General features: G+C 46.7%; 1 protein-coding gene across 1 annotated transcript; it reads right to left on the reverse strand.

The window, feature by feature from the left end:
• Window positions 1-109: 109 nt before the first annotated feature.
• On the reverse strand, window positions 110-25,782 carry ARMC12 (armadillo repeat containing 12). The gene is made up of 6 exons (XM_030221720.1): window positions 25,635-25,782; window positions 24,919-25,064; window positions 21,388-21,522; window positions 7,069-7,242; window positions 5,491-5,562; window positions 110-497 (listed from the first exon to the last, which is right to left on the reverse strand). Exons 1-6 carry the CDS (start codon window positions 25,780-25,782, stop codon window positions 180-182), a joined length of 993 nt encoding a protein of 330 aa, XP_030077580.1. The 3' UTR covers window positions 110-179.
• Between the last annotated feature and the right edge of the window lie 783 nt (window positions 25,783-26,565).

Genomic DNA, 26,565 nt, shown 5'->3' on the forward strand with positions numbered 1-26,565 from the left:
CATACAGTGCCATGTACACCAACATCTCTCTATCAGTAATAATAGTAGTTAATAATATAACATCTCTGTGTTGCACAGTCTTTACAGAAGGAACAGATGCAGCGGGGCCTTGATAATTCTTGCTGGTTTTATTTGTGTGCAGCATTAAAAGTTCAGGCGGTTTTGCTGTATCTGATGTGCTAAGTCGAGGAACTGCTGGTCTGGATTTCGCAGATGTTCTCGTTGCTCTTGCTTTGTTCCAGGCACAGGATGACCTGACAAACCTGCCTCTGTACATCTTCCTCCGGATGCAGGATGAGGGAGAGCAGCTTGCTAGGCAGTCGACTGTCCTGACCAAACAGAGCTTCGTACAGGGACTCCTCGTTGTACTCCCAACTCACAGACTGGTACCGTGGATTGTTGATGCCTACATTCAGGCTCTGCACCAATAGCAGCATTTGACAAATGACATTCCCAGGTAACTGGGAACTGAAGAGATTGAGGAAGTCTGGAAACACCTGGCAAACAAAACAAGTGAGTTGTTAAAAAAAAAAAAATGTTTTTGCTGAATATGTCAACCAACAAAGCCCAGGACTTTCCTCCTCTCCAGCACCTCTTTCTCAGAACTGAGGCCCAGATGCATCAACCAAACGTTAAAAAAAGCAAAAACGTAAAAGCCATTACCGAATTTAAAAAAACGAACAATGCTCCAAAAAAAAAAAGTCGCACATGTTCGGTGCAGTATTGTAAAGAACAATGCATCCAACTGGTGGAATCCCCGTCGGTAATCGGCTCGTAAAGCATGCGCAGAGCAGCCCAGCGTTATGCTGGCTGCTCTGCGCATGCCACAAACGTCAAAAAACCAAAACACAAACACGTGGGCCGGGAGGGGGCAAAGGCTCTCGTCAGGAGCGTCCTGTATGGACAGCCTTGCCCCCCCCCCCCCATGCCCGTGGTCGCCGCTGCTGCTCCCTGCTTCCTCCGCCAGCATTAAATAAAGAAAACAAAAATCAAAGCTTTAAGAGCCCCAGCCCCCCTCCCTTCCTGTCTCTCAACTCTTTCTTTCTGCACACAGCTCCACCTCCTGCCATCCTCCGCCCCCGTGCCCTGCCCCCGCCGCCCCCCTGAGATCATCTCCACCGCTCCCCCCCTCCACTGGGCCTCCCCCCCCCCCCCGCATTATCGGGCCCGTGCAGCGCCTCTCACCTTTGTATGAAGGAGCTGCACGGGAAAGAAGACCATCAGATTGCTGCAGTCTTCAGAACGTCTCTCTCCCTGACCTGGGCCCGCCCCCATCTGACGTAGGTTTCTTACATCAGACGGGGGCGGGGCCAGGTCAGAGAAGGAGAGAGACGTCCTGAAGACTGCAGCGATCTGATGGTCTTCTTGCCCGTGCAGCGCCTTCATACAGAGGTGAGAGGCGCTGCACGGGCCCGGTAATGCGGGAGGGGCCTGGTGGAGGGGGGGAGCGGCGGCGACGATCTCAAGGGGGCAGCGGGGGCGGGGCACGGGGGCAGAGGATGGCGGGAGGCGGAGCTGTGTGCAGAAAGAAAGAGTTGAGAGACAGGAAGGGAGGGGGTCCGGGGCTTTTAAAGCTTTGACTTTAGTTTTTTTTTATTTAATGCTGGCGCAGGAAGCAGGGAGCAGCAGCGGCGACCGCAGGGGGGGGGGGACAAGGCCATCCAGAAAGGACGCTCCTGATGAGTGACTTTGCCCCCTCCCGAACCTTTTTTTTTTCTTTTTCACTTTTATAGTGATGCAGGGGGAGCGGGGAGCAGCAGCAACCTCGGGCGTCAATAAAAGACGCCCCTGACGCGCGTTTTCGCCCCCTCGCTTTTTTTTTGTTTTTTACATTAAAGTTTTTAGTCGAATAGCCCTTAAGACAGGTACACAGACCTGTCGCTAACTTTCCGGCACTTTTCCTACGTTAGGGTAGTCAGAAAACTTTGATGCATCTTGTTTCTATGGGGTTTCTACACAATTTGCTCATCTGCATTCCGTTTTCGTTTTCTGCTACCGTGGTCGGAAAATGGCCTTTAACGCATGCCACGGTTCGAAAATTCTCGTTAAAGGGTTGTTAAAGGGTCGTTAAAGTTTAGTGCATCTGGGCCTGAGAGAAAGGAGACACCACACAGATTACATCTAGAATTGTCAGATGACTCGGGTCAACCCACCCAAAAACGGTGTACGTTCTAGTTTTGCTTCACTGTGTGCATGCACTGGTTGGTGGTCCTGTTTTTCTTAAGGAAATCAGAACTACATGTCCATGCATACACAGCTGGATCAATCTTTGGTTGCAATCAGGAAAAAAAAAAACAGTGACCCAAAACAACAAAAGTTATCAATGGTGTAGAAATACATTTAATAATGATTTCCATCAGACTCAACGTGGGCCGTGTTTGAGCGTAATGGCCTGCATCAGCATTTACCCATGAACACAGATCGGTGCAGTTTTGAGCTTTTACACACTGTTGACATTTTTTATCTGTGACTTTTTTTTATTTAGAGCAGGGTCCTCGGGACACACCCAGACAGTCAGGTTTTCAGGGTGCCTGAATATGCATGATATAGATTTGCATACAATGGAAGCAGTGCATGCAAATTTCTTTCACGCATATTCACAGTGGATATCTTAAAAACCAGAGTGGTTGGGTGTGTCCCGAGGACTGGGTTCAGCCACCGAAAACGCAAGAACAGCCAAACATGACACTTGTTTCACAGGTGGCGAACCAGTGCCTTTTTATGTGTCATCCCCAAAACCTTATTTTCCTGCAGACCTAAGGTTCCTTGCACTTATCAACCCATAAGATCTGTCCTTGCTGCGTCTGGGAAAAGATACACAAACATAGTGTCATCGCGTGATTCTTGTAAGGCAGGGGCGGGCAACCTGCAGCCCAACAACAAATTTTGTGCAGCTTGCAAGCGGGTGCGTAGCTACGGGGGGCCACGGGGGCCTGGGCCCCCACAAATTTTGTCCGGGCCCCTGGTTTGGCTGGCGGGGGTCCCCAACCCCCGCCAGCCGAAGCTTTCTTCAGCACCCGTCTCCAGCGCAGCCGCATTCCTGCCCTTCTTTCTTCTTGCTCCTCCTGTCCTGTGCACGCTGACGCTCCTTTACGAGAAACTGAGAAGGAGCGCCAGTGTGCACAGGATAGGAGGAGCAAGAAGGAAGCAGGGCAGCGAACGCGGCTGCGCTGGAGACCGGCGCTGAAGAAGGCTTCGGCTGGCGGGGGTTGGGGACCCCCCGCCAGCAAAGGTATTTGTTTTTGCAGGGGGAGCGACGAGGCGGTGCGGGGAAGCGGCAAGGAGGCAAGGCAGTGGGGGGGGGGGGGCGAGAAGGCGAGGCGTGGCAGCACTCAAAATGTGCCCTCAACCTTGGGCTCTGGCCCCTCCCACCAGGGCCGGTCTTAGCAAGTGCGGGGCCCTATGCAGACCAATTTGGTGGGGCCCCATCCTAGCCCCGCCCCCACCCTAGCTCCACCCCATTGATAAGATTATTCCATTTTTAGAACATTTTTTTATTTACGAAATTTCAAATAAAAACAAATGAAGCTAAACTTGTACAAAAAAACCTGATTGAAATAATAAGCACAATGCTATCATGAAACCTCCCCTCCCCAGAAATTATTCAGTTCAAGTCCACTATAATTAGTAGCGGGCCCAAGCCGGGGGTGGATGCCATGCCGGTGGTGGCGGGAGCAGAGTGGCCGAGCCACGGGAATGGGGATTATCTCAGGTGACTAAGGTGAGCAGCGGCAGAGGTCGGAGCGGAGGCACGAGCGAGGCAGAGTTGAGGTGCTGCACGGGGCCCCCTAGGCACGCCATGCGGGGCCCCCTTAGGCGCGGGGCCCTATGCGGTCGCCTTGGTCGCCTCTGCCTAAGACCGGCCCTGCCTCCCACTGTGAGGTCTGGTTACGCCTCTGCTTCGCACATGTGATGGCAAAGCTCCTCTGCACTGAAGGAACATTTCTTCGGTGACACTGAACTTGAACAGAGAGGGTAGATCAGCTTGCGAGCCTTGGGGGTGAGTGAAGGAAAGAGAGGGGAGGTAGATTGAGGAATTGCAACTGGGCTGAGAAAGGTGCTTTTCTATGGTCCTGCAAGATCAGAACAAAGAGAGATCTGTTTGCGAGCCTTGTGGTGAATGAGGGAGAGAGATAAAAGGGGTGCTGTTAGGATGGGGGAAGGAAAGGAGACAGAGGAATTGCGGCAAATTGATTGTGGGGAAAGGAAGAGAGAAGGGAATTTTGGGGTAAGGAAGAGAAAGGGCGGCAAATGGATTATGGGGAAGGGAAGAGAACTGCTGCACATGGATTGTGAGGCAGGGAATAGAGACCATTTTCGTAATACATTTATGTTCATTTGGACATCACATTACGTTTTCTTGGCAGTGATTTATATGATGATTTGCTGGGGAATTCTCAGGGGTGGAGTTTTCACATCCACATAAAACGTTGACACTTAAAGATTATTTATGTAAATTAGTCCTGGCAGTCAAGTCCATGCAAAGAGATATATATGGATTTTATAGAAACATAGAAACATGACGGCAGATAAAGGCAGTATGACCCATCCAGTCTGCCCATCCTCTGTAACCCCTAATTCTTCCTGTTCCTAAGCGATCCCACATGCTTATCCCATGCCTTTTTCAATTCTGGAACAGTCCTCGACTCCACCACCTCCACCGGGAGGCCATTCCACGCCTCCACCACCCTTTCTGTGAAATAGTACTTCCTTAGGTTACTCCTAAGCCTATTCCCTCTTAACTTTGTCATATTCCCCCTCATTCCAGAGCTCTCCTTCATTTGAAAAAGGCTCTCTTCTTGTACATAAATGCCCTTGAGATATTTAAACGTCTCTATCATATCTCCTCTCTCCCTACTCTCTTCCAGCGTATACATGTTGAGGTTCATAAGCCTGTGCCTATAATTTTTGCATTCAAGACTGCTTACTAATTTGGTAGCCGCCCTCTGGACCGACTCCATCCTGTTTATAACTTTCCGTAGGTGCGGTCTCCAGAACTGCACGCAGTACTCCAAATGAGGCCTCACCAGAGACTTATACAGTGGCACTATCACCTCCTTTTTCCTGCTGGTCATGCCTCTCTTCATGCACCCAAGCATCCTTCGTGGGGGAGGGATTTTATGTGTGCAACCCATATGTTTGTATGTATGTGTGTGTGTGTGTGGGGGGGGGGGTTATGTGTGTAACCCCTTAGGGATGATGCTGACATTCATGCGGGCCTTCGCATAAAAAGGTTACCCACCCCTGTTTTAAGCTGACCTGAGGCAGGCAAGGTCAGTTCTGCATTTACTCCCATTACGTTCAGAGGGTAATGGTTCTAGTTTCAAAAATCCATGTATGCACTGAGCATATAGACAGGATTGGCTTAACCTGTCTCTACATACAGAGTTATACACGTGCCCTTTAAAATGGTCTCCATTCCAATTAAGAGAATGAGCCACAGTTTCCTTTCTCTAGCTCTCTGCACCTAAACCCAGGACATTACCCTACCTGGCAATTGAGAATATCATACAGCAGTTCTTCCTTCTGTGACAGGGTAATCAGAAGCTTCAGAACCTGCAACTAAAATGCACAAAAAAAAGATCTCAGGCCAACCCCTGGAAGAAAGGAGACATGCCCTACAGCCCAAACTTGAAGGACCTTATAGGAGTGAAACAATTAGAAAACCAAACCCAGTCCTGAGAGCCCCTGCAGCAAATGGAGCAGCATCAGTCTCTCAGAGAACTGATATGTCATCCTCCCAGTCCTAGCTGGCCTGGGACCAGCCAGGAGTCACAGGAAGGAATGGAGTAGAAGCTTGACTTTGGGCTACTCTTTCAATCCTTGCTTGCCACAGCAGGAGTCACGGTAAGAAAGGTTATCCTAGGAAATCTTGGATGATTTAACTGAGCAAATGAGCTCATAGCACCTACTAGGCTAAACAATTCAAAACAGCAATCACCAAGGCCAGTGTTCAATATGCTAGGGTCCCAGGAAGAAACGTAGGAGGGGATCTCAAAGCCCACCAGCAAGCTGCATTTCCTTCAACTTGAAGCAGGCTTAGAGGTCCTCGTAGCATGGGGTCCCAGGGCAATTTCCCTGGTTGCACCCCTGTAACTCCAATGCTGGCAACCACACTCAGAAATGGTGAAGTAGCCCTGGCTATGATGCTGCTCCCAACTACTGCAGATCTGCTAAGCCTCCTGTATTGAGGGGGAGACTCCTGCTTTGGAGAGCCATTCATCCCCACCCAAAATCAGTAAACTCCCATTAGAAAACTAGTTAGTGTTTTCTCTGCCTGCACATCAGAAGCGTATCTGGACTTCGGTGGGAGGGGGGCCAGAGCCAGAGTGAGGGGGCACATTTTAGCCCCCCCCCCGTGCCACCGACCCCCGCCATTGCCAGACCCCCCCGCCGCCAACTTTGACCCCCCCCTGCCGACGACCCTCTCTACCCCCCCTCCCGCCACCAACCTCCCCCGCCGCCATCACCTACCTTTGCTGGCGGGAGATCCCAACCCCTGCCAGCCGAGGTCCTCTCTTCCGTTGCAGCAAAGCTTCCTGTTCTGAGTCTGACGTCCTGCACGTACAACGTGCAGGACGTCAGACTCAGAATTTGAAACTGAAGGAAGCTTTGCTGCAACGGAAGAGAGGACCTCAGCTGGCGGGGGTTGGGGTCCCCCGCCAGCAAAGATAGGTGACGGCGGGTTGACGGCGGGAGGGGGGGTGGAGAGGGTCATTGGTAGGGGGGTCCAGGGCCAAATCTACGGGGGCCCAGGCCCCCGTGGCCCCACGCAGATACGTTCCTGCTGGACATGATCACCAGCAACTTCAGATCTCACAGCTGACACTTTCTGCTTCAGTATTAACAAGCAGGACGTGTGGGCCATGAGATCTGAAGCTGTTCAGGGTTGCAGTGCTGGCAAACAAGTGTTGGGGTGGGGTGGGCACAATTTCCTGCTTATAAATTGCTCCCCTTTGGCATCTCTGAGACGGTGCAGTGGGCTGAATTCAATTCTAATGCCACCTCCCCACAGATAAGCCAGCGGGTGCTCATTAACATGTGGGGCTTACACCAGGCTCTCCATACCTGTGCCAGGTTGTTCTTGGCCTGTAGGATTTCCATGAAGGACGGGATTCCTCTCCTTAGCATGAGAAACCAGCGATCTTCCAAGATGGCCAAGTTCAGCAGCTTCAAACCTGCAATATGCAAGTCTGAGTCCCAGATGGTTGTGACAAGCTCTATGACGCGGGGCACATATTCCTAGGCAAGAAACATCATTAAAGTATGCATGACAGTGCAGCAACACCAATGTACACAAAGGCTGTATTTTGTCTTCTTGCGTATAATGACAGCTCTCAACAACTTGTTTTGTTCCAATCAGGATGCTGCTGCTTGTTGTAGGAACTAACCCTTTGACTAACACCTTTCTTTGCAATGTTATCACCTCACACAAGATAGCCACTGTTGGAAACAGGATATTGGGCTAGATCAGGGGTTTTCAACCCAGTCCTCAGGAAACACGTGGAGGGGCATAATTGAACGAAAACGTCTATCTCCATGGGCGTTTATCTCCGAGAACGGGTCCGTGAAGGGGCGGACTGAACCGTATTTTCGAAAAAAATAGACGTCCATGTTTTATTCGACGATTTGTGAGCTGGGCGTTTTTGTTTTTCAGTGATAATGGAAAATGAAAGCGCCCAGCTCAAAAACGAATAAATCCAAGGCATTTGTTCATGGGAGGGGCCAGGATTCGTAGTGCACTGGTCCCCCTCACATGCCAGGACACCAACCGGGCACCCTAGGGGGCACTTTTACAAAAACAAAAAAAAAAGGTAAAAGAGCTCCCAGGTGCATAGCACCCTTCCCTTGTGTGTTGAGCCCCCCAAATCCCCCTCAAAACCCACTGCCCACAAGTCTACACCATTACTATAGCCCTAAGGGGTGAAGGGGGGCACCTACATGTGGGTACAGTGGGTTTGGGGGGGTTGGACGACTAAGCATTAAGCAGCACAATTGTAACAGGTAAGGGGGGGATGGGCCTGGGTCCACCTGCCTGAAGTCCACTGCACCCCCTAACAGCTGCTCCAGGGACCTGCATACTGCTGCCAGGGAGGTGAGTATGACATTTGAGGGTGAAAATAAAAAGTTGTGAAACATCATGTTTTGTGGTGGGAGGGGGTTAGTGACCACTGGGGGAGTCAGGGGAGGTCATCCCCGATTCCCTCTGGTGGTAATCTGGTCATTTAGGGCACTTTTTGGGGCCTTATTCGTGAAAAAACAGGGTCCAGGAAAAGTGCCCTAAATTCTAGCTACAAACGCATACTTTTTTTCCATTATCGGCGAAAGGCACCCATCTCTCCTCAGCCGATAACCACGCCCCAGTTCCACCTTTGCCATGCCTCCAACACGCCCCCGTCAACTTTGTACGCTTCCGCGATGGAGTGCAGTTGAAAACGTCCAAAATCGGCTTTCCATTATACCGATTTATTCGTTTTTGTGAGATAAACGTCTATCTCCCGATTTGGGTCGAAATCTAGGCGTTTTTCTCTTTCAATTATAAGGTGGTTAGCCAGTCAGGTTTTCCAGAGAGCCGCAATGAATATGCATGAGGTAAATTTGCATGCACTACCTCCATGGTATGCAGCTCTGTCTCATGCATATTTATTGTGAGAATCCTGAAAACCTGACTGGCTGGGTGTGTCTTGAGAACCACTGGACTAGATGGATCCTGAGTCTGACCCAGCAGCAGCGCTGCCAAATTACTCATTCCAGGAGGGCAACTTTTTGGCCGGTCCTGGATTTCTGCCAACCTTATCCTACAACCCTAAAACCCTTCACTTTCCATCATTTAAAGACATCAAATACAAATCAACTCTCTCTACCAGGTTTTCCTATATATGCACCAAAACTTGAAACTCGCTCCCAAAGGAGTTAAAACTGAAAGACAACTCTACCTAACCTATGGTAAACACCTAAAGGCCCACCTCTTCAGTAAACATATCCCTGTTGAACCAACTTAACCATCCAGCGAACCAATCTTACACTACCCACACAGTCGACAACTCGAACGGACAAGGATCAAGCTTCATGACCAACCCACAACGAACTCTAATTACCCCCTCCCCCCAAGACTCATAACCATAATACCCCATACCCCATGTACCCTATTCACTGGTTCTGTATCCTGTCTAACCAATAATTCTGCCCCACTGACTTGTTGTGTTCCCACTCAACTCGTGTCTGTAATGTTTCAACAATAGTCTTATAATCCCTCTGAATCTTTTAGGAAGTAACCCAACCCCTCTCTTTCCAAGATACAACCCCTCAGACTCACATTGTTCTATTCGAATTGTTAACCTGTTTAATATCTTGCAACCGTCCACATTGTTCCATGTAAGCCACATTGAACCTACCAAAGGGTGGGATAATGCGGGATACAAATGTAAAAAAATAAAATCCTGTTGCATTATGGGACCTGCAGCACTGATTGCAATGGATAGAATCATGGACTACAAATATTACACTGCTTTGGGATGTAAGTTTAAAAACCGTACTGGCAAAAAGGCTCCCTTCTGGAATGGGTAACTTGGCAGCTCTGCATAGGGCAATTCTTTTGTTCTTATGTTCTTAAAATGGCAAATTTTACAGTAAGTAGTTATCACACCTTTTAAATCTATTTATCAAGTACCTCATTTATCTGTTCTTTGTTTAATTTATTTGTAAAGACAAATTATGCAAGACATCAGTGTAAACTTGTGTTTTGCAAGTCAGATTCCTGCATGACTGACTCAGCCTTTCATGGTCCTGAGAAAATAGGTTTCAGTCATGATGGGCTACTAATATGTATGCAGTGCCTTTCAAGGGCTGTTCTTACTAAGCTGAACAATTTTGAGTGAATTCACAAGTTTGCTGTTGTTTGGGATATTCTGTAAGTGTTGTGCTAAGGCTGAAAGCATACTTCTCTAGCGTTCTGAGAAAGCACATGCCAGAATGTTTCAAGGCTTTCATTATGGTGGCTAATAAATAGAAATAAAACATGGAAAAGAAAATAAGATGATACCTTTTTTTGTTTGGACATAACTTAATACATTTCTTGATTAGCTTTCGAAGGTTGCCCTTCTTCGTCAGATCGGAAATAAGCAAATGTTGGTAGATGACAGTATATATAAGTGAAACATCAAAGCATTCCAGTGACAGTCTAACAGGATGGGGTAGATAGGTGAGAGACAGGAAGAGTCGGGTGGATGAGGGACAGGGAGATATGCATGGAGACCAGGGGCGTATCTGAGGTTCGGCAGTAGGGGGGGCAGGGGCTAGAGTGAGGGGGCATATTATAGCCCCCCTGGCCGCCGCTGCCGCCCCCCCCCCTACCGCCGTCAACCTTCCCCCCTACCGCTGTTAACCCTCCCTCCCCCGCCTACTGCCGTCACCTACCCCCGAGGTCTGCTTCTTCCTGCCGGCTTTTTAAAATATTGCTTCAGCTGGCGGGGGACCCCAACCCCCCACCAGCCCAGCCGCGGTCTTCTTTAACTTCTTTATCCTCGTCGTGCTGAAAGCTGCATGCATCCTTAGTTCCAGTTGGACGGAGTCTGACGTCGCAGCACGTTGTAACGTCAACGTACTGCGACGTCAGACGCCAGCAGGAGGAAGCGGACCTCGGGGGTAGGTGACGGCGGTAGGGGGGTCCAGGGCAAAATCTGCGGGGGCCCAGGCCCCTATGGCCCCACACAGATACGCCCCTGATGGAGACAGGAGGGTGACAAAGCAGTACAGTAGGAAAAAGCACATTTGCTTATTTCCGATCTGACGAAGAAGGGCAACCTTCGAAAGCTAATCAAGAAATGTATTAAGTTATATCCAAACAAAAAAGGTCCACTCTTATATTTAACAGAATATTAACAGAAGCACCCTTCCTGATGCAGCCACGAGGTTGGCGAAACAAGGCGCTCTTGTTGAAGGGTTGGCGTTTTTTTCGTCGGTGGAAAGACTTTTGTAGGGCTTCGGAGTCCCAGGAGGAGTGTTTGTTTTCAGCATTTACAGCAATTCACAGGAACTTTCAGGGATTCTCAGCTCACTGCTGTTCATTGCAGTTTACAGCAGCAGATGTGGACTTGTGATTGTCTGCCTAATTGAAGCTAAGTATCAGCTATTTATGGGCTAGTCTGCTGTTTGATAGTGAAAGTAGAAAGATAGAGTGTGGGTGTTTAACATAATGCCTCTTTAATGAACTGTATGGATTGTTGTGCTCTCCTGTAGGGGCTTTTTGTTTTTCCGTAGGTAGCCCTTTTTTGTACGTTTTGGGCTGGGATTAGTCTGTGATAGTTTAGTTTGGAGTGGGTGTCCCTTTATTAGTTATAGAAAAAGAAGGTAAGAGAGTTTTTTTATCTCATTCGCTTTTTCTCATTTAATATGAGTTTTTTTTGCGTCTGGGGTTTTTTTTTCTCCTTTTCCTTCTTGGGGAACCAATGATATTAACCTACTCCTGAGATAACAAGGATATAGTACATACATTTGTATTTTTCCTGTTTGGAGGTTTGAGGTTTCAATTGTTTTGTACTAACTATCAAACAAAAAAGGTATCATCTTATTTTCTTTTCCATGTTGTATTTTGTTTTATTTCTATTGATTACCTTTAAAAGTGGACTAACATGGCTACCACACCTCTCTACTCATTATGGTGGCTGATACCAGGGCTGCCGAGAGGGGGGGGGGCAGATGGGGGCAAGATACCCTCCTTCTCTTCTTTTGTGGCAGTATCAGAAGCTACACACACAGGAAGAAACTGTCAAAGACCTCTGTTTTGGTTTCCAAAGCTCAGATGGACCCAGTCCTGTACTCCAGTTGACATCAATCCAGTTAAAGGATATTCCTAAAATGCATCATATTATTCTAATCCCCCCTCCCAAGAAAAAAAACATTCCATCACGTTAATCTCCTCTTCCTTTGTACTCCCATTTCTGAAGGTACTTTCTCATTCCCTCATTTGACCTATCTGTATGACATCTACTTTGGGATTTCCAGTAGAGGAGGGCTGGTAGCTTTTGTTTGACAGATCTTTTGGAAACACACGTTTTATAATATGAAAATATCACAATAAATTATTTTTAAAAAGTCTTTTCATTTGCTTCAAACCATTTGAGATTCACTAGACCCTGACTAAGATATGGCATTTCCACAAGGTATTAGCACTTCACTCTAGTCCATCTAAGGACTTGTGTATCACATCCTCACCCTTGTGAAGCAATTTCCATCGATGGCCAATGCCAGTTGGGTAGTAGCCAAAAAGTGGGGTCAGAGAATCAGGAGGGAAGCACAGGAACCAATTTGTACCCTATAAGTCACAGAGTATAATTCAAGGTTTAATTGACAGGAGACGGCGGGAGCGTGCTTGGCCCATTATCTGGCCTGAAGCCAGTAGGTGGAGCTTGAAGCCATATTGAGTCACCCAAAACAATAGCACACGCTAATTAGAAATAAGGATTGCCAATGTATGGCTTGGCGTGGACCAATGGTTTGGTTTGCTTTGCTTTGAGTGTATCAAGATGGCAGCTATAGCTTCAGCCTAGTCATGTGACACCCTCCCCTGTTAATTAAACCTCCTTGGTATGATTACCCAAAGACACTATTATCATGATTCTAAAGCAGTAAAAACAATTTAAATAAAGTTTTTCTTAATTAATTGACACACAATTTTTCAAAATAATGTAAACCATTTTAATTTTCCTTTAGACCTAACTTTAGATAAACAATTATCTTCAAAATGTTCTAAATCACATTCATGGAGAGAGCTGCATAATTTCATATCAAATCAAAATCTTGATGATCCCTGGCAGATATGTAATCCTACTAGTAGAGACTATACCTTCTACTCTGCCTCTCACAATACATATACTAAAAATAGATTTCTTTTTATTATCAAAAATATTAATATTAAATGTAGACGCTTGTACAATCTTCCAATTCTAATTTCTGACCATGCTGCTATATCTCTAACAGTAAAACTAGGTATAGATACATCCCACAAGTCCCAACGGACATTTAACAATGGCCTTTTACTTGATTCTGATTTTCTTCAACACAATGAAAATTTCAGAAAGAATTTTTAATGCATAACTCCCTTAATTATTATAATGCTGTGGAAAATTTATAAAACTACCCTTTGGGGAGAAATAGAGGGGCATAATCGAACGGCGCCCCGGCTGTATTATCAAACTAAGATAGCCGGCTATCTTTCGTTTCGATAATACGGTTGGAGCCAGCCAAATCTCAGCATTTGCGCCGGCTTTAAAGATGGCCGACATCGGTTTCCGGCGATAATGGAAACTAATGCCGGCAATCTCAAACCCGGCCAAATGCAAGCCCTTTGGATGTGGAAGGAGCCAGCATTTGTAGTGCACTGGTCCCCCTGACATGCCAGGACACCAACCGGGCACCCTAGGGGCACTGCAGTGGACTTCAAAAATTGCTCCCAGGTGCATAGCTCCCTTACCGTGGGTACTGAGCCCCCCAAATCCCCCCCAAAACCCACTACCCACAACTCTACAACACTACTATAGCCCTAAGGGATGAAGGAGGGCACCTACATGTGGGTACAGTGGGTTTTGGGGGGGTTTGGAGGGCTCCCATTTACCACCACAAGTGTAACAGGTAGGGGGAGGGGGATGAGCCTGGGTCCACCTGCCTGAAGTGCACTGCACCCACTAAAAACTGCTCCAGGGACCTGCATACTGCTGTCAGGGAGCTGGGTATGACATTTCAGGCTGGCATAGAGGCTGGGTGGGAGTGGGTTGGTGACCACTGGGGGAGTAAGGGGAGGTGATCCCCGATTCCCTCCGGTGGTCATCTGGTCAGTTGGGGCACCTTTTTGAAGCTTGATCCTGAAACAAAAGGGACCAAGTGAAGCCGGTGAAATGCTCATCAGAGCCGGCTTTGTTTTTTCCATTATCGGGCAAAGCCGGCCATCTCGTAACCACGCCCCCGTCCCGCCTTCTGTACCCTGCTGAAACGCCCCCTTGAAGTTTGGCCGGCTCTGTGAAAGCAGTTGGAGCCGGCCAAAATCGGCTTTCGATTATACTGATTTGGCCGGGTTCAGGAGATCGCCGGCCATCTCCCGATTTGTGTCGGAAGATGGCTGGCGATCTTCGAAAATAAGCAGGATAATTAGCTATACTTCTAAGAAACAGAAACTTGATCATCTTGAACTTAAAACTCTTGAAGATAAAATTCAACTACTACAATCTGAACATCAAACTTCGTCTTCACCAACAATATTTAAAGAACTATTTACAGCAAAATACCAATATAACAAGTTAGCTAGCAAAATGGCTGGTCAAGAAATCTTTATACAAAAATCTGGAAAATATGTTGGCGATAACAAAGCTGGTGATTTATTATTTCAGGGGTCCTTTTGCTAAGGCGCTCCAAAATATGTGTTGCGCTAGTGTAGGTGCGAGTTTTGGATGCAGGCAATCCATTTTTCAGCGTGCCTGTAAAAATGGCCTTTTTTAAAATTTTTACCAAAAATGGACGTGCGGCAAAATTAACATTTTCGTGCATCCATTTTTGGGTCTGAGACCTTACTGCCAGCCATTGACTTAGCAGTAAGGTCTCACGTAGTAACCGCGTGTGGTAATCATCTATGCATGTAGAATGACGATTACAGCCTGGTTTCCACCACGCGCAGGAAACTAAAAATGATGTGGATGCGTGTAAAAAATGAAATTACTGACCGAGCCTTGCGGTAGCCAGGCGGTAACTCCAATTTGGCATGCGTTGGGCATGCATAGGTGCCTACAAAGCTTAGTAAAAGGGCCCCTCAGTATTTGAAAGGTAAACTTTCTGTACGATCCCCCAATGTGTCTATAACACATGAACCATATTCGACCACAACAACTCTTTGTATTCGCCGGAGATGGCGAACACCTCTACGGTACCATGTAAGCCACATTGAGCCTGCAAATAGGTGGGAAAATGTGGGATACAAATGTAACAAATAAATAAATAAATAAATAAACATAATCAAACTCAAATCACTTCCATTAAAAGTGCTAACTCCCAAATCTGTACATTTCAGGCAGATATAGAACCAGTGGCGTTCTGAGGGGCGCTGACACCCGAGGCGGATCGCCGATGCGCTCTGCCCCCCCCGGGTGCAGCGCCCCCTCATGCAGCGTGACCCCCCCGGCGAAGGGACACCCCCCCACCCCGGCGAAAGAACCCCCCCCCCCCCCGGGTGCACGAGTTATCAGCTTGGAGTTTTTGGCTCCCGTGGAGGTTGCATTGAATGTCATCTGGAGGGTGCTCCAGGACCTGACGGTGGTAGAGAATGACTTTGCTTCAGATATAGTCTTGTTAATGAGCCACATGGATAATCTAATCGAATCATTTGAGAATATACAGCAAATGAAGTTCTACTGAAGTAGGAAACGGTTAAGATTTGAAAATGATAATAAGACCAGAAGAAATTTGAACAAAATGAATATTGTTGTAGATGATTAATATCGAGATTGTTGTTTTCCCAGAGTTCCAGGTATGACTCCTAATGTTTTTTTTCCTCTGAAATGATTCCTCTTAATATATTAATTCAAAAGGAGTGAAGCCTGTGAAACTGGGATTACTTTAATCAGCGGGAATTGGATTGGAGATTCAAGGGTTTGTATTGTTAAACAATTTCTGGTTTTAAAAGGGGAAAAAAATGAAATCAGGTGTATTACTTTCACTAATATTGGACAATAAGTATGTTTCCAATGAAATTGATGGACTATGCACCGTTATGGTCTTGAAGAAACCAACCAGATGATCAATGTGGAATAATGATTTAGATAAATAATAACTGGGGATAATCGGGTTAATACCACATTTTCTTTGTTTGCTGTTGTTTATCTCCTTGTCTTGTTTCACTCTCCATATTTATTTTGTGGTCTAAGAAAGAGAAAGATTGTATAAAATCCATTTATCTTGTTGAGATTGTTTTCTTCTAATATTGTTTTAATGTACAATCATCTCTGTTTTACTGTTTTGCAAGTGATCCTTGTAAAATGAAAAAATTATAAATAAATGATTTAAAAAAAAAATAATAATAAATAAATAAATAAACATAATCAAACTCAAATCACTTCCATTAAAAGTGCTAACTCCCAAATCTGTACATTTCAGGCAGATATAGAACCAGTGGCGTTCTGAGGGGCGCTGACACCCGAGGCGGATCGCCGATGCGCTCCGCCCCCCCCGGGTGCAGCGCCCCCTCGTGCAGCGTGACCCCCCCCGGCGAAGGGACACCCCCCCACCCCGGCGAAAGAACCCCCCCCCCCGGGTGCACGCCGCTGGGGGGGTGCCGTTCGCTGGTCAGCGTCGTTGGTTTCCATGCTCCCTCTGCCCCGGAACAGGTTCCTGTTCCGGGGCAGAGGGAGCATGGAAACCAACGACGCTGACCAGCGCGTGGCACCTCCCCCCCCCCCAGCGGCGTGCACCCGGGGCGGACCGCCCCCACCGCCCCCCCCCCCCTTGGTACACCACTGTATAGAACATTCCTTTGTCACTTCTTTGAAAGTCTTTTTCAATCTGAATCAAATTCTGACATAACTGACTTTCTTAAAGATGTAGGGGTCCTTTTAGTAAAGGGTTGGAGCTAGACAACAGAACTACTGGTGGTAGTTCTCACCCCCAGTGCATACCATTTCTGGAGTTACAAAAATATTTTCTATTTTCTATTTTTGTAGTGCTGGTGCTTACTGCCAGGATAGCATGGGAGCCCTTACCGCTCCCCCTCCCCCGATATGGGCTCACTTACCACACAGCCATTTCTTTTCCAGAAAACAAAAGTCTTTTACTCACTGCGGTAAAAGGGAGTCTCAGCATGCGTCAAAAATATGAGCTGATGCTAGTGCAGGCCCCCCTTTTACTGCAGCTTTGTAAAAGGACCTCTTAGATTATCCCACACCCTTACAAATAAAAACAGCAGGAAATTCTAGGAGCATCTATCTCTGAAAAAGAACTCAGAAATACTATTAAATCACTAGCGGCAAATAAACCTCCAGGGCCAGATGGCTATACAGCAAAATTTTCCCAAAACTTTCAATCTGTGCTTCTGCCCCTTCTGCTAGATTTCTATAATTCTATCTACCACGACCCACTTAATCAATGCAATTTTGCTACTGCCGTTATAACTCTTAGTCCAAAACCCAGAAGAGACCACACGTTGCCTCAAAACTACAGACCTATCTCTCTTATACATTTAGATTATAAAATTCTCACTAAAACATTGGCACTTAGACTGAAAACAACCGACGAAATAACCAACTTTCGCAAACCTCTGAAGACGTATTTCTTCAACAAGGCCTACAAAGAGAACCTACAGCCCTACTAATCCACCTCACCAACCCACCCAGTTATGAAAGTCCACCTTCTAAACTTATCCGCCTAACACTTTCCCTCTTTCTTCCCTTACTTAATCTTTGCACATTACTAATTGTATCTGATACCTCGGAATGACAATGTCATAACAAAACTACGTAAGCCACATTGAGCCTGCAAATAGGTGGGAAAATGTGGGATACAAATGCAATAAATAAATAAATAGTAACACAGTAGCATAGTAAGTGATGGCAGGTAAAAACTTGAATGGTCCATCCAGTCTGCCCAACAGTCTGGATGAACCATTTAGGGGCCCTTTTACCATTCCAAAGTATTAAATTTAGTTATACTACTACTACTTATCACTTCTATAGCGCTACAAGGCATACACAGCGCTGTACACCATACATGAAAAGACAGTCCTTGCTCAATGAGCTCACAATCTAAATAGGACAGGCAAACAGACAGAACAACTAAGAGGTAAGGGAATTAAAGAGGAGGGAGTTAAAGGGTACAGGGCAAGTGAGTAGTGGTTAGGAGTCAAAAGCAGCGGTAAAGAGGTGGGCTTTTAGCCTGGATTTGAAAACGGCCAAAGACCGGGCTAGACGTACAGGCTCGGGAAGTCTATTCCAGGCGTGAGGTGCAGCGAGATAAAAGGAACGGAGTCTGGAATTAGCAGTAGAGGAGAAGGGGATAGACAAGAGAGATTTATCCACAGAACGGAGTACCCGAGGGGGGGCGTAGGGAGAGACAAGAGTGGAGAGGTACTGGGGAGCGGTAGAGTAAATGCACTTATAGGTCAGTAAGAGAAGTTTGAATTGAATGCGGAAACGGATAGGGAGCCAGTGAAGTGACTTAAGGAGAGGGCTAATGTGAGCATAGCGACTCTGGCAGAAAATGAGTCGCGCAGCAGAGTTTTAGACTGATTGAAGAGGAGAGAGATGGCTAAGTAGGAGGCCGGTGAGAAGCAGGTTGCAATAATCTAGGCAAGAGGTGATAAGAGTGTGGATAAGGGTTCTGGTAGAGTGCTCAGAGAGTGCATGCTGATGTTATAGAGAAAGAAACGACAGGTTTTGGCAATCTGCTGAATGTGAGCAGAGAAGGAGAGAGAGGAGTCGAAGATGACCCCAAGGTTATGAGCTGATGAGACAGGGAGAATGAGAGTGCCATCCACAGAAATAGAGAAAGGGGGGATAGGAGAGGTGGGTTTAGGGGGAAAGATGAGAAGCTCGGTTTTGGCCATGTTAAGTTTCAGATGATGTTGAGACATCTAGGCAGCGATATCAGAAAGGCAGGCTGATGCATTGGTCTGGATGCTGGTTGAGATTTCGGGAGTAGAGAGGTAGATCTGGGAGTCATCAGCGTAGAGATGGTATTGAAAGCCATGGGATGATATCAGAGAGCCAAGGGAAGAAGTGTAGATGGAGAACAGGAGAGGACCGAGAACAGAACCCTGAGGTACACCGATTGGTAGTGGGATAGAAGTGGAAGAGGATCCACCAGAGTGTACACTAAAGGTGTGAAGCGAGAGGTAGGAGTAGAACCAGGAAAGAACAGAGCCCTGGAATCCAAGTGAAGACAACGTATCAAGGAGTAAGCTGTGATCAACAGTGTCAAAAGCGGCGGATAGATTGAGAAGGATGAGGATAGAATAGAGACCTTTGGATTTGGCCAGTAACAGGTCGTTGGAAACTTTTGTAAGTTCAGTTTCAGTTGAATGAAGAGTGTGAAAGCCAGATTGGAGTGGGTCAAGAACAGCTTGAGATGAAAGAAAGTCGAGACAGCGGCGGTCAACGGCACGTTCAAGTATCTTGGAGAGGAAGGGGAGGAGGGAGATGGGTTGATAGTTGGAAGGACAGGTAGGGTCAAGTGAAGGCTTCTTAAGGAGTGGTGTGACCACTCCTAATGAAATAGGATTTATGAAAAATAGATTTATAAGTGATATTCTTTCTCTTAACTATATAGCCTCTAAAAATCAAAATCCATATGTGGCTCTTTCCTTGGATGCAGAAAAAGCTTTTGAACACATTCAATGGTCTTACCTTTTCAAAATTATAGATCGGTTTAATTTGGATTCTAATTTTTCCAACTGGTTAAAAATTCTATACAATAATCCATCTTCCCAGATACTAGTTCATAACAGAATAACTACTCCTATTCAACTACACAGAGGTATGAGAATGTGCATTATCTCCTCTCCTTTTTAATTTAGCACTTGAACCTCTATTAATAGCAATATATCAAAATCCAAATATTTATGGGATTGGCACATCTACTGCCCAATTAAGGGGCCCTTTCACTAAGCCACGTAGGTGCCTACGTGAGCTCAACGTGCACCAAATTGAAGTAGATGGACCATTGCCTTCCTCACAATATTTTAATTGGCTACTAATTACTCAGATGATTAAAAGAAGATCGATAAAAATTAATGTACTACAAGATATGTCTTCAGTATATATGCTCAGTACTAAACTGATAACTAATATCATCTATTTATATACTGATTAATCATTCTATATTTAAATCAGACAATAAACTGATTTCTCGATGAAATGCAGATTTGAACCTAACATCATATTCAATATCATGGGATCATTTTTGGAGAAAAATTACTAGACTAATCCAATCACTGAGTTTGCTCCACTTTCTATACTTTCTGGCTCACCTTGGGTGAATATCTTCTTAAAGGCAGTTAATAAATCCCAATAAATAAATAGAGCTTTATGGACTCCGGAACAGACATATAAAGCAAAACTAACTATAGATAATATCTGCTGGCACTGTAACTCTTCAGTTGGAAACCTGAGTTATATGGTCTACGAACGCTCTGTCAGAAATAAATCCTAGCGTGATATATGGATATCTATACAACAGATTTTGAACATTGATGAATCTATTTCTTTCTCTGTAGTTATTCTTCGATGACTGCAGCCGAATCCTAATCTAGAGCAGGGGTGTCCAACCTCAGCCCTCGCAAGGTCATTTCTTCAGGATTTCCCCACTGAATATGCATGAGATATGAGATCTCATGCATATTCAGTGAAGAAATCCTGAAAACCTGATTGGATTGCGGCCCTAGAGGACCAAGGTTGGACAACCCTGATCTAGAGACAAATATGAACTTAAAGCATCGGAAAACCCAACAGAGTCTGTATATGGCGCCTAAAAAAATCCCATGCGGAAAACAATGCCGACTAAGCGTATTCTATAAGCGGTGCCTAGATTTAGGCGCGATATGTTGAATACACTTAGTTGATATTACAGCGCCTAAAATTATATGGCTCCCGTTTACACCAGTGAAAACGTAGCGTAAATCCTGGTGCATAAATTTGCGCACACTGGGCCATATTCTATAACTACACGCGTACATTTCAGAACGCCCATTTCCCTGCCCCTAACCACGCCCCTTTCTGCCTGCGCACATTAGAATTTAGGCACCGTGCATTATAGAATACGCTTAGGGAGCTGTGCGCATAAAATTTTTAATTATTGCCAATTAGTGCTCATCATTGCTTGTTAAGTGCTGTTGACAACACTGATTGGCTTGTTAAGCCAATTAACTTATGCACACTTTTACAGAATACGCTTGAATTTCCATATAATGGAAGCAGTGTATGCAAATCAAGTTCACGCATATTCATTGTGGATATCCTGAAAACCTGACTGGCAAGGAGTACTCCAGGACCGGACTTGGGATACACTGTTGTAGACCACCGATTTCAGAAGCCAATAAGCAAATCTTACAAAAGGTTTCTTGACTGGTCTTGCATCAGCTTGGCATCTCAATCATAGGAGTCGACGCTGTGGGTGCTTAAGCACCCCCAATATTGAGAAAATTCCTTCTCAATCATGAGGCCCCCACCTCTTACACCACCCTATCTAACACTTCCTTCTCTAATCCTTTATACATCTTCTGCTTACTACCGATTGTATCTAAGATCCTGTCACGACTATGTCATAACAACACTCTGTAAGCCACATTGAGCCTGCAAATAGGTGGGATAACGTGGGGTACAAATGCAATAAATAATAATAATAAAGAAGAGCACAGACCTGAATCTTACGTTGCTTTATCTCCAGGCTAGCAAAGGCGTTCAGTGCATTTAAGGCCTGGATTTTAATGCCCTTTTCTTCATCATTCAGCAGCGATCCAATCACATTAATGTCGTCATTTGTGCAGTCCTTGGCCTGAAGGAAGAAAGCATATTCAAAGGTCAAAGTTCTCCCTCTCCCCTCAGCGTCACGCCCCAATTAGGTGTAGGATCTGCTATGTACAGTGGTGGACATGCAACAGCCATAGTTGCCATGTTATCTACGGCAGGGAGATTTTACGCCCTTCTGGATTTCTGATAACTCCATCCTGGGTGCATTGTGGGATCTAGGGAGCCAACCACAGTCGGTAGAACCAGGGACTACGAATACCACTCTGCTTTGGGATGTAAGTTGAAAACCAAGACCGGCCAAAAAAAATCTCCTTTCAGGAGCTGGGTAACTTGGCAGCTCTGAATTAATACCAGCTTTAAAAAATGTGTGTCCTTCACCACCCCAAACTGCATATTAGTTTCAGACGATCACACAAACCTGAAAAAAAAAAACCACCACCAGTGCTTCACAATTGCTTCACATCCAGTGGCGTAGCAAGGGGGGCTGCCACCCGGGGCGGTTCACCATTGCACCCCCCCCCCTGGGTGCAGCACGATGACATCCCCCCCTCCCCGTGCCTACCCTCCTCAACTCCATCCAACCAGCTCCCCCACCCTACCTTTAAAGAAATCTCGGAAGCCGTGGCGAGGCGCAGCGCCTCGCGCCCGCATGTAAAAGAAGTGTGGATCGTCTCATCGGGCCCTTCCCTCACTCTGTCTGTCCCGCCCTTGCGGAAATAGGAAGTTGCGTCAGCGGAGGGCAGGACAGACAGAGCGAGGGAAGGCCCGATGAGACGATCCACATTTCTTTTTCATGCAGGCGCGAGGCGCTGCGCCTCGCCACGGCTTCCGAGATTTCTTTAAAGGTAGGGTGCGAGAGCTGGTTGGACAGAGCTGAGGGTAGGCACTGGGTCTGGGGGTGTTGATGCGCCAATGGGGGAGGGGGAGGGGGGTGTCATCATGCTGCACCCGGGGTGGGGGGAGCTGGCAGGGAGCACCCCCCTTGAGCTGACACCTGGGGCGGACCGCCCCACCGCCCCCCCCCCCCCCACCTTGCTACACCACTGTTCACATCTGCTGTTTGTAAAAACAAAACAACTGCATCAATTACTTTTTCACTACATTTTGTTTAATTTCGAGTTTTAGGCTTCATGGGGGCCTTTTACTAATTCGTGGTAGGGCTAACGTACATAGTAACGTAGTAACATAGAGGGGAATAATCGAACGTCGCCGGCGATCTATTTTGGCGGCGGCGCAACAGCTGGTCGGAACCGTATTTTCAAAAAAGATGGCCGGCCATCTTTTTTTCGATAATACAGTGTGGGCCGGTGAAATGCCTTGGATTTCGCCGGGTTTGAGATCTCCAGTTTTCTTTTTCCGCGATAATAGAAAAAACTGCCAGCGATCTTAAACCCGGCGAAATCCAAGGCATTTGGCCGTGGGAGGAGCCAGCATTTGCAGTGCAATGGTCCCCCTCACATGCCAGGACACCAACCGGGCACCCTAGGGGGCACTTCAAACATCTTTTATAAACAACCAAATTAGCTTCCAGGTGCATAGCACCCTTCCCTTGTGTGCTGAGTCCCCCAAATCCCCCCCCAAAATCCACTGCCCACAAGTGTGCACCATTACCCTAGCCCTAAGGGCTGAAGGGGGGCACCTACATGTGGGTACAGTGGGTTTTGGGGGGTTTGGGAGGGCTCAACATTACCCACCACAAGTGGAACAGGTAAGGGGGGGATGGGCCTGGCTCTGCCTTTCTGCAGTCCACTGCAACCAACAACAACTGTTCCAGGGACCTGCATACTGCTGTCAGGGTGCTGGGTATGACATTTGAGGCTGGTATACAGGCTGGCAAAAAAGGTTTGTATTTTAATAATTTTAGTGTGGGAGGGGGTTGGCGACCACTGGGGGAGTAAGGGGAGGTCATCCCCCATTCCCTCCAATGGTCATCTGGTCAGTTGGGGCACCTTTTTGAGGCTTGGTCGTGAAAATAAAAGGACCAAGTAAACCCGGTGACATACTGCTTATCGTCGGGTTTTATTTTTCCATTATCCGCGAAAGCCGGCCATCTGGTAGCCACACCCAAGCCTGCCCATGTCCCGCCTTCGCTTCGCCGCCAACACGCTCCTTTGAACTTTCGCCGGCGAGGCGAAGGGAAAGTGGCGAAGCTATCACAAATGTAGCTTTCGATTATTCGCTTTTTGCCACTTTTGCGAAATCGCCAGCCATATCCCGATTTGTGTCGGGAAATAGCCGGCGATTACTTTCGATTATAAGCTGGATAGTAACATAGTAGATGACAGCAGAAAAAGACCTGCACGGTCCATCCAGTCTGCCCAAGAAATGTGCCACTTTTTTGTGTATACCTTACCTTGATTTGTACCTGTCTTTTTCAGGGCACAGACCGTACAAGTCTGACCAGCACTATCCCTGCCTCCCAACCACCAGCCCCGCCTCCCACCACCGGCTCTGGCACAGACCGTATAAGTCTGCCCAGCACTATCCCCGCCTCCCAACCACCAGCCCCGCCTCCCACCACCGGCTCTGGCACAGACCGTACAAGTCTGCCCAGCACTATCCCCACCCCCCACATCAAAAAATGGCCTGCGCTGGTGTAGACATGTATATTGGACGCGCGCAGGTCCATTTTTCGGCGCACCTGTAAAAAAGGGCTTTTTTTTGCCAAAAAGGGACATGCAGCAAAATAAAAATTAGTGCACCTCCATTTTGGGCCTGAGACTGTACTGCCACCCACTGAGCTAGCAGTAAAGTCTCACACGCTAACCTGGCAGTAATCATCTACGCGCGTACAATGTCCCCCGCAAGCTGAAGCCTTCATCCAGTGCTGGTCTCCGGTGCTCCAGCATTGCCTGCCCTGCTCTCTCTTCCCCTCACGTCCAGCATGTTCATTTTAGTGAAATTGATCAGGCAATGCGATGGCGCTGGAGACCAGCGCTGGACAAAGGCTTCAGCTGGCGGGGGTTGGGGACCCTCATCAGCCAAGATATGTCAACAGCAGCGGCAGTGGGTGAGGAGGAGCAGGGTGGCGAGGCGGAGGAGGGGGAACGGCGGCAGCGAGGGGGGATGGTGAACCAAAATGTGCCCCCCCACCTTGGGCTCTGGCCCCCATCCCACCTCGAAGTCTGGCTCCTGCATGCTACATATCATGTGGCCCATAGGTATAAAATAGAACATGCAGCTTTTAGTAAAAGGGTCCCTTTATTTTTTAAGTTTATTTCTTAATTATGTTTTTAGCTTTTTTTTGTTTGTTTGTTTGTTTTTGTTTTTTTTCATGACTGAAGAAATGTATTGGGAAATTTCTACTTCCCGGAGTCTGTTCAGACTATATATTTTTAATAATATACTTTGGGCCCCTGGGGGAGGGGATGTTGATGGAATATAAATGTGTAGATTGTATTGTATTGCATCATATTCTCACCTCACATTCCAAAAGGTAGATGCACCTGGTGATGCCATGCAGAAGCATACCCTTCGTAAAGTTGTCTGGTTGTTGTTTCAACAGGTTGAGAAGCCTCCTCAGCTCGCCAGACTTACTCTTTTTCGAATCACGTTTTATGGAAAATCCTAAGCAATCAAATACTTATCAATAATCTAGAAAGACAAAATTTGCATCAGTATGTTCACACATTCAGCAGACTCCTGCCACGCCCCAGCTTGCGCTGTGATCCATTGTATAAGTAACGTGAAAGCTTGACCCTCTGAACGGACCTTGCTCCTTTGGCACAGGGAACCTAATTGTACAACCTATGGAGAACAGGATAGGCCAAAAAGGCCAGGTGATACCATAATAAACAGTACACATCTTTAATATTTCTAAAAATATATTAAAAAACATTAGACATGTAAAAAGCAGACCCAAGCATAATACTAAGAGACACAAAAGAACACAAAAACAGGCAAGTGGATACCTTGAGTAAAACAGAGAAAAATGAAGGCAGATAAAGACCATGTGGCCTATCCAGTCTGCTCAGCCATGCTATCTGGTATTCCTGTTCTAAGTCCTCTCCCCCCTCTTTTCAAATGTTGGTGGGTATGATGACGCTTCTCCAACCACCTTCTCGGCTCAGGGTTCTCCATTCTAGTTGCTATGACATAGAACGAGGCTTTTTGTCAGACACTTACTTGTTGCGCTGCTTGTGATGCCTGCATTGGATGCGTCCCGATTCTGTAGACAGCCGGATATTCCTGACCTGATAACTTTGTACGCCAAGTAGGCGGTCCCTGCCCCAGTGATGAAGAAAAGTACGTTCCTCCTGATATTCGGATCTAGGAACTTTTCCATCTTCATGTCATCATGTACATAGAGCCTGTGGCCTGAGTCTCAACAATGCCCACTGTTCCATTCCGGAACTGCTTGTGCTGCTGAGCTTGGAACATTCTGGAACTGGAGGGTGTAGGGGGTGTGATGGCAGTGTTACTGAGCTTAGAACATTCTGGAATCAGGGTGCTGCTGCTGCTGGTCTGGTTCACAAGGTGCCCTATCTGAGAGACACCATTCCAGGTGCTAGTCCTTTTCCTAGTAAGTCTTACGATGCAAGCCTTAAACTCCTAAATATAGGTATCCTGGAAGGAAGGAGGGAGAACTGAGGTATGACAAAGGCAATCAAAGGTAACAGAGATAAGCTTTGTTTTCTGGTGAAAAGAAAGTTCTACAGCAAGGGATCATGTTGTGAAGGGAAGGGAATAGAGTAGCCTAATGGTCAGTGCAGTGGGCTGAGCACACTAGGGCTTCAATATTCTCAGTACAAGGGCTCCATTTATGGAAGTCATTACCCTTCCACTAAGATTGCTAACTTCTTTGCCACAGTAAATCAGACCTTAAGACTTTTTTATTCAAGGACACTTACCGCTGAGCTCCATTATGCCCATCTTAAGACATCCCGGGCTTCCCCCTTCTGAAAACTTACCTATTGTTTGTTCTCCCCCTCCCCCACTACCCTATCAATGATGGAGTTCCACCCAATTTCCCTCTGCTATCTGTTTGTTCTTTTACCATTTACCTTCCTCTGTCTAATTGATATAAGATTGTAAACCGCCTAGATGGCTTATCTGTACAGTGGCATAG

This window comes from Microcaecilia unicolor, chromosome 12, assembly GCF_901765095.1.
Source record: "Microcaecilia unicolor chromosome 12, aMicUni1.1, whole genome shotgun sequence".
Lineage (NCBI taxonomy): Eukaryota > Metazoa > Chordata > Amphibia > Gymnophiona > Siphonopidae > Microcaecilia > Microcaecilia unicolor.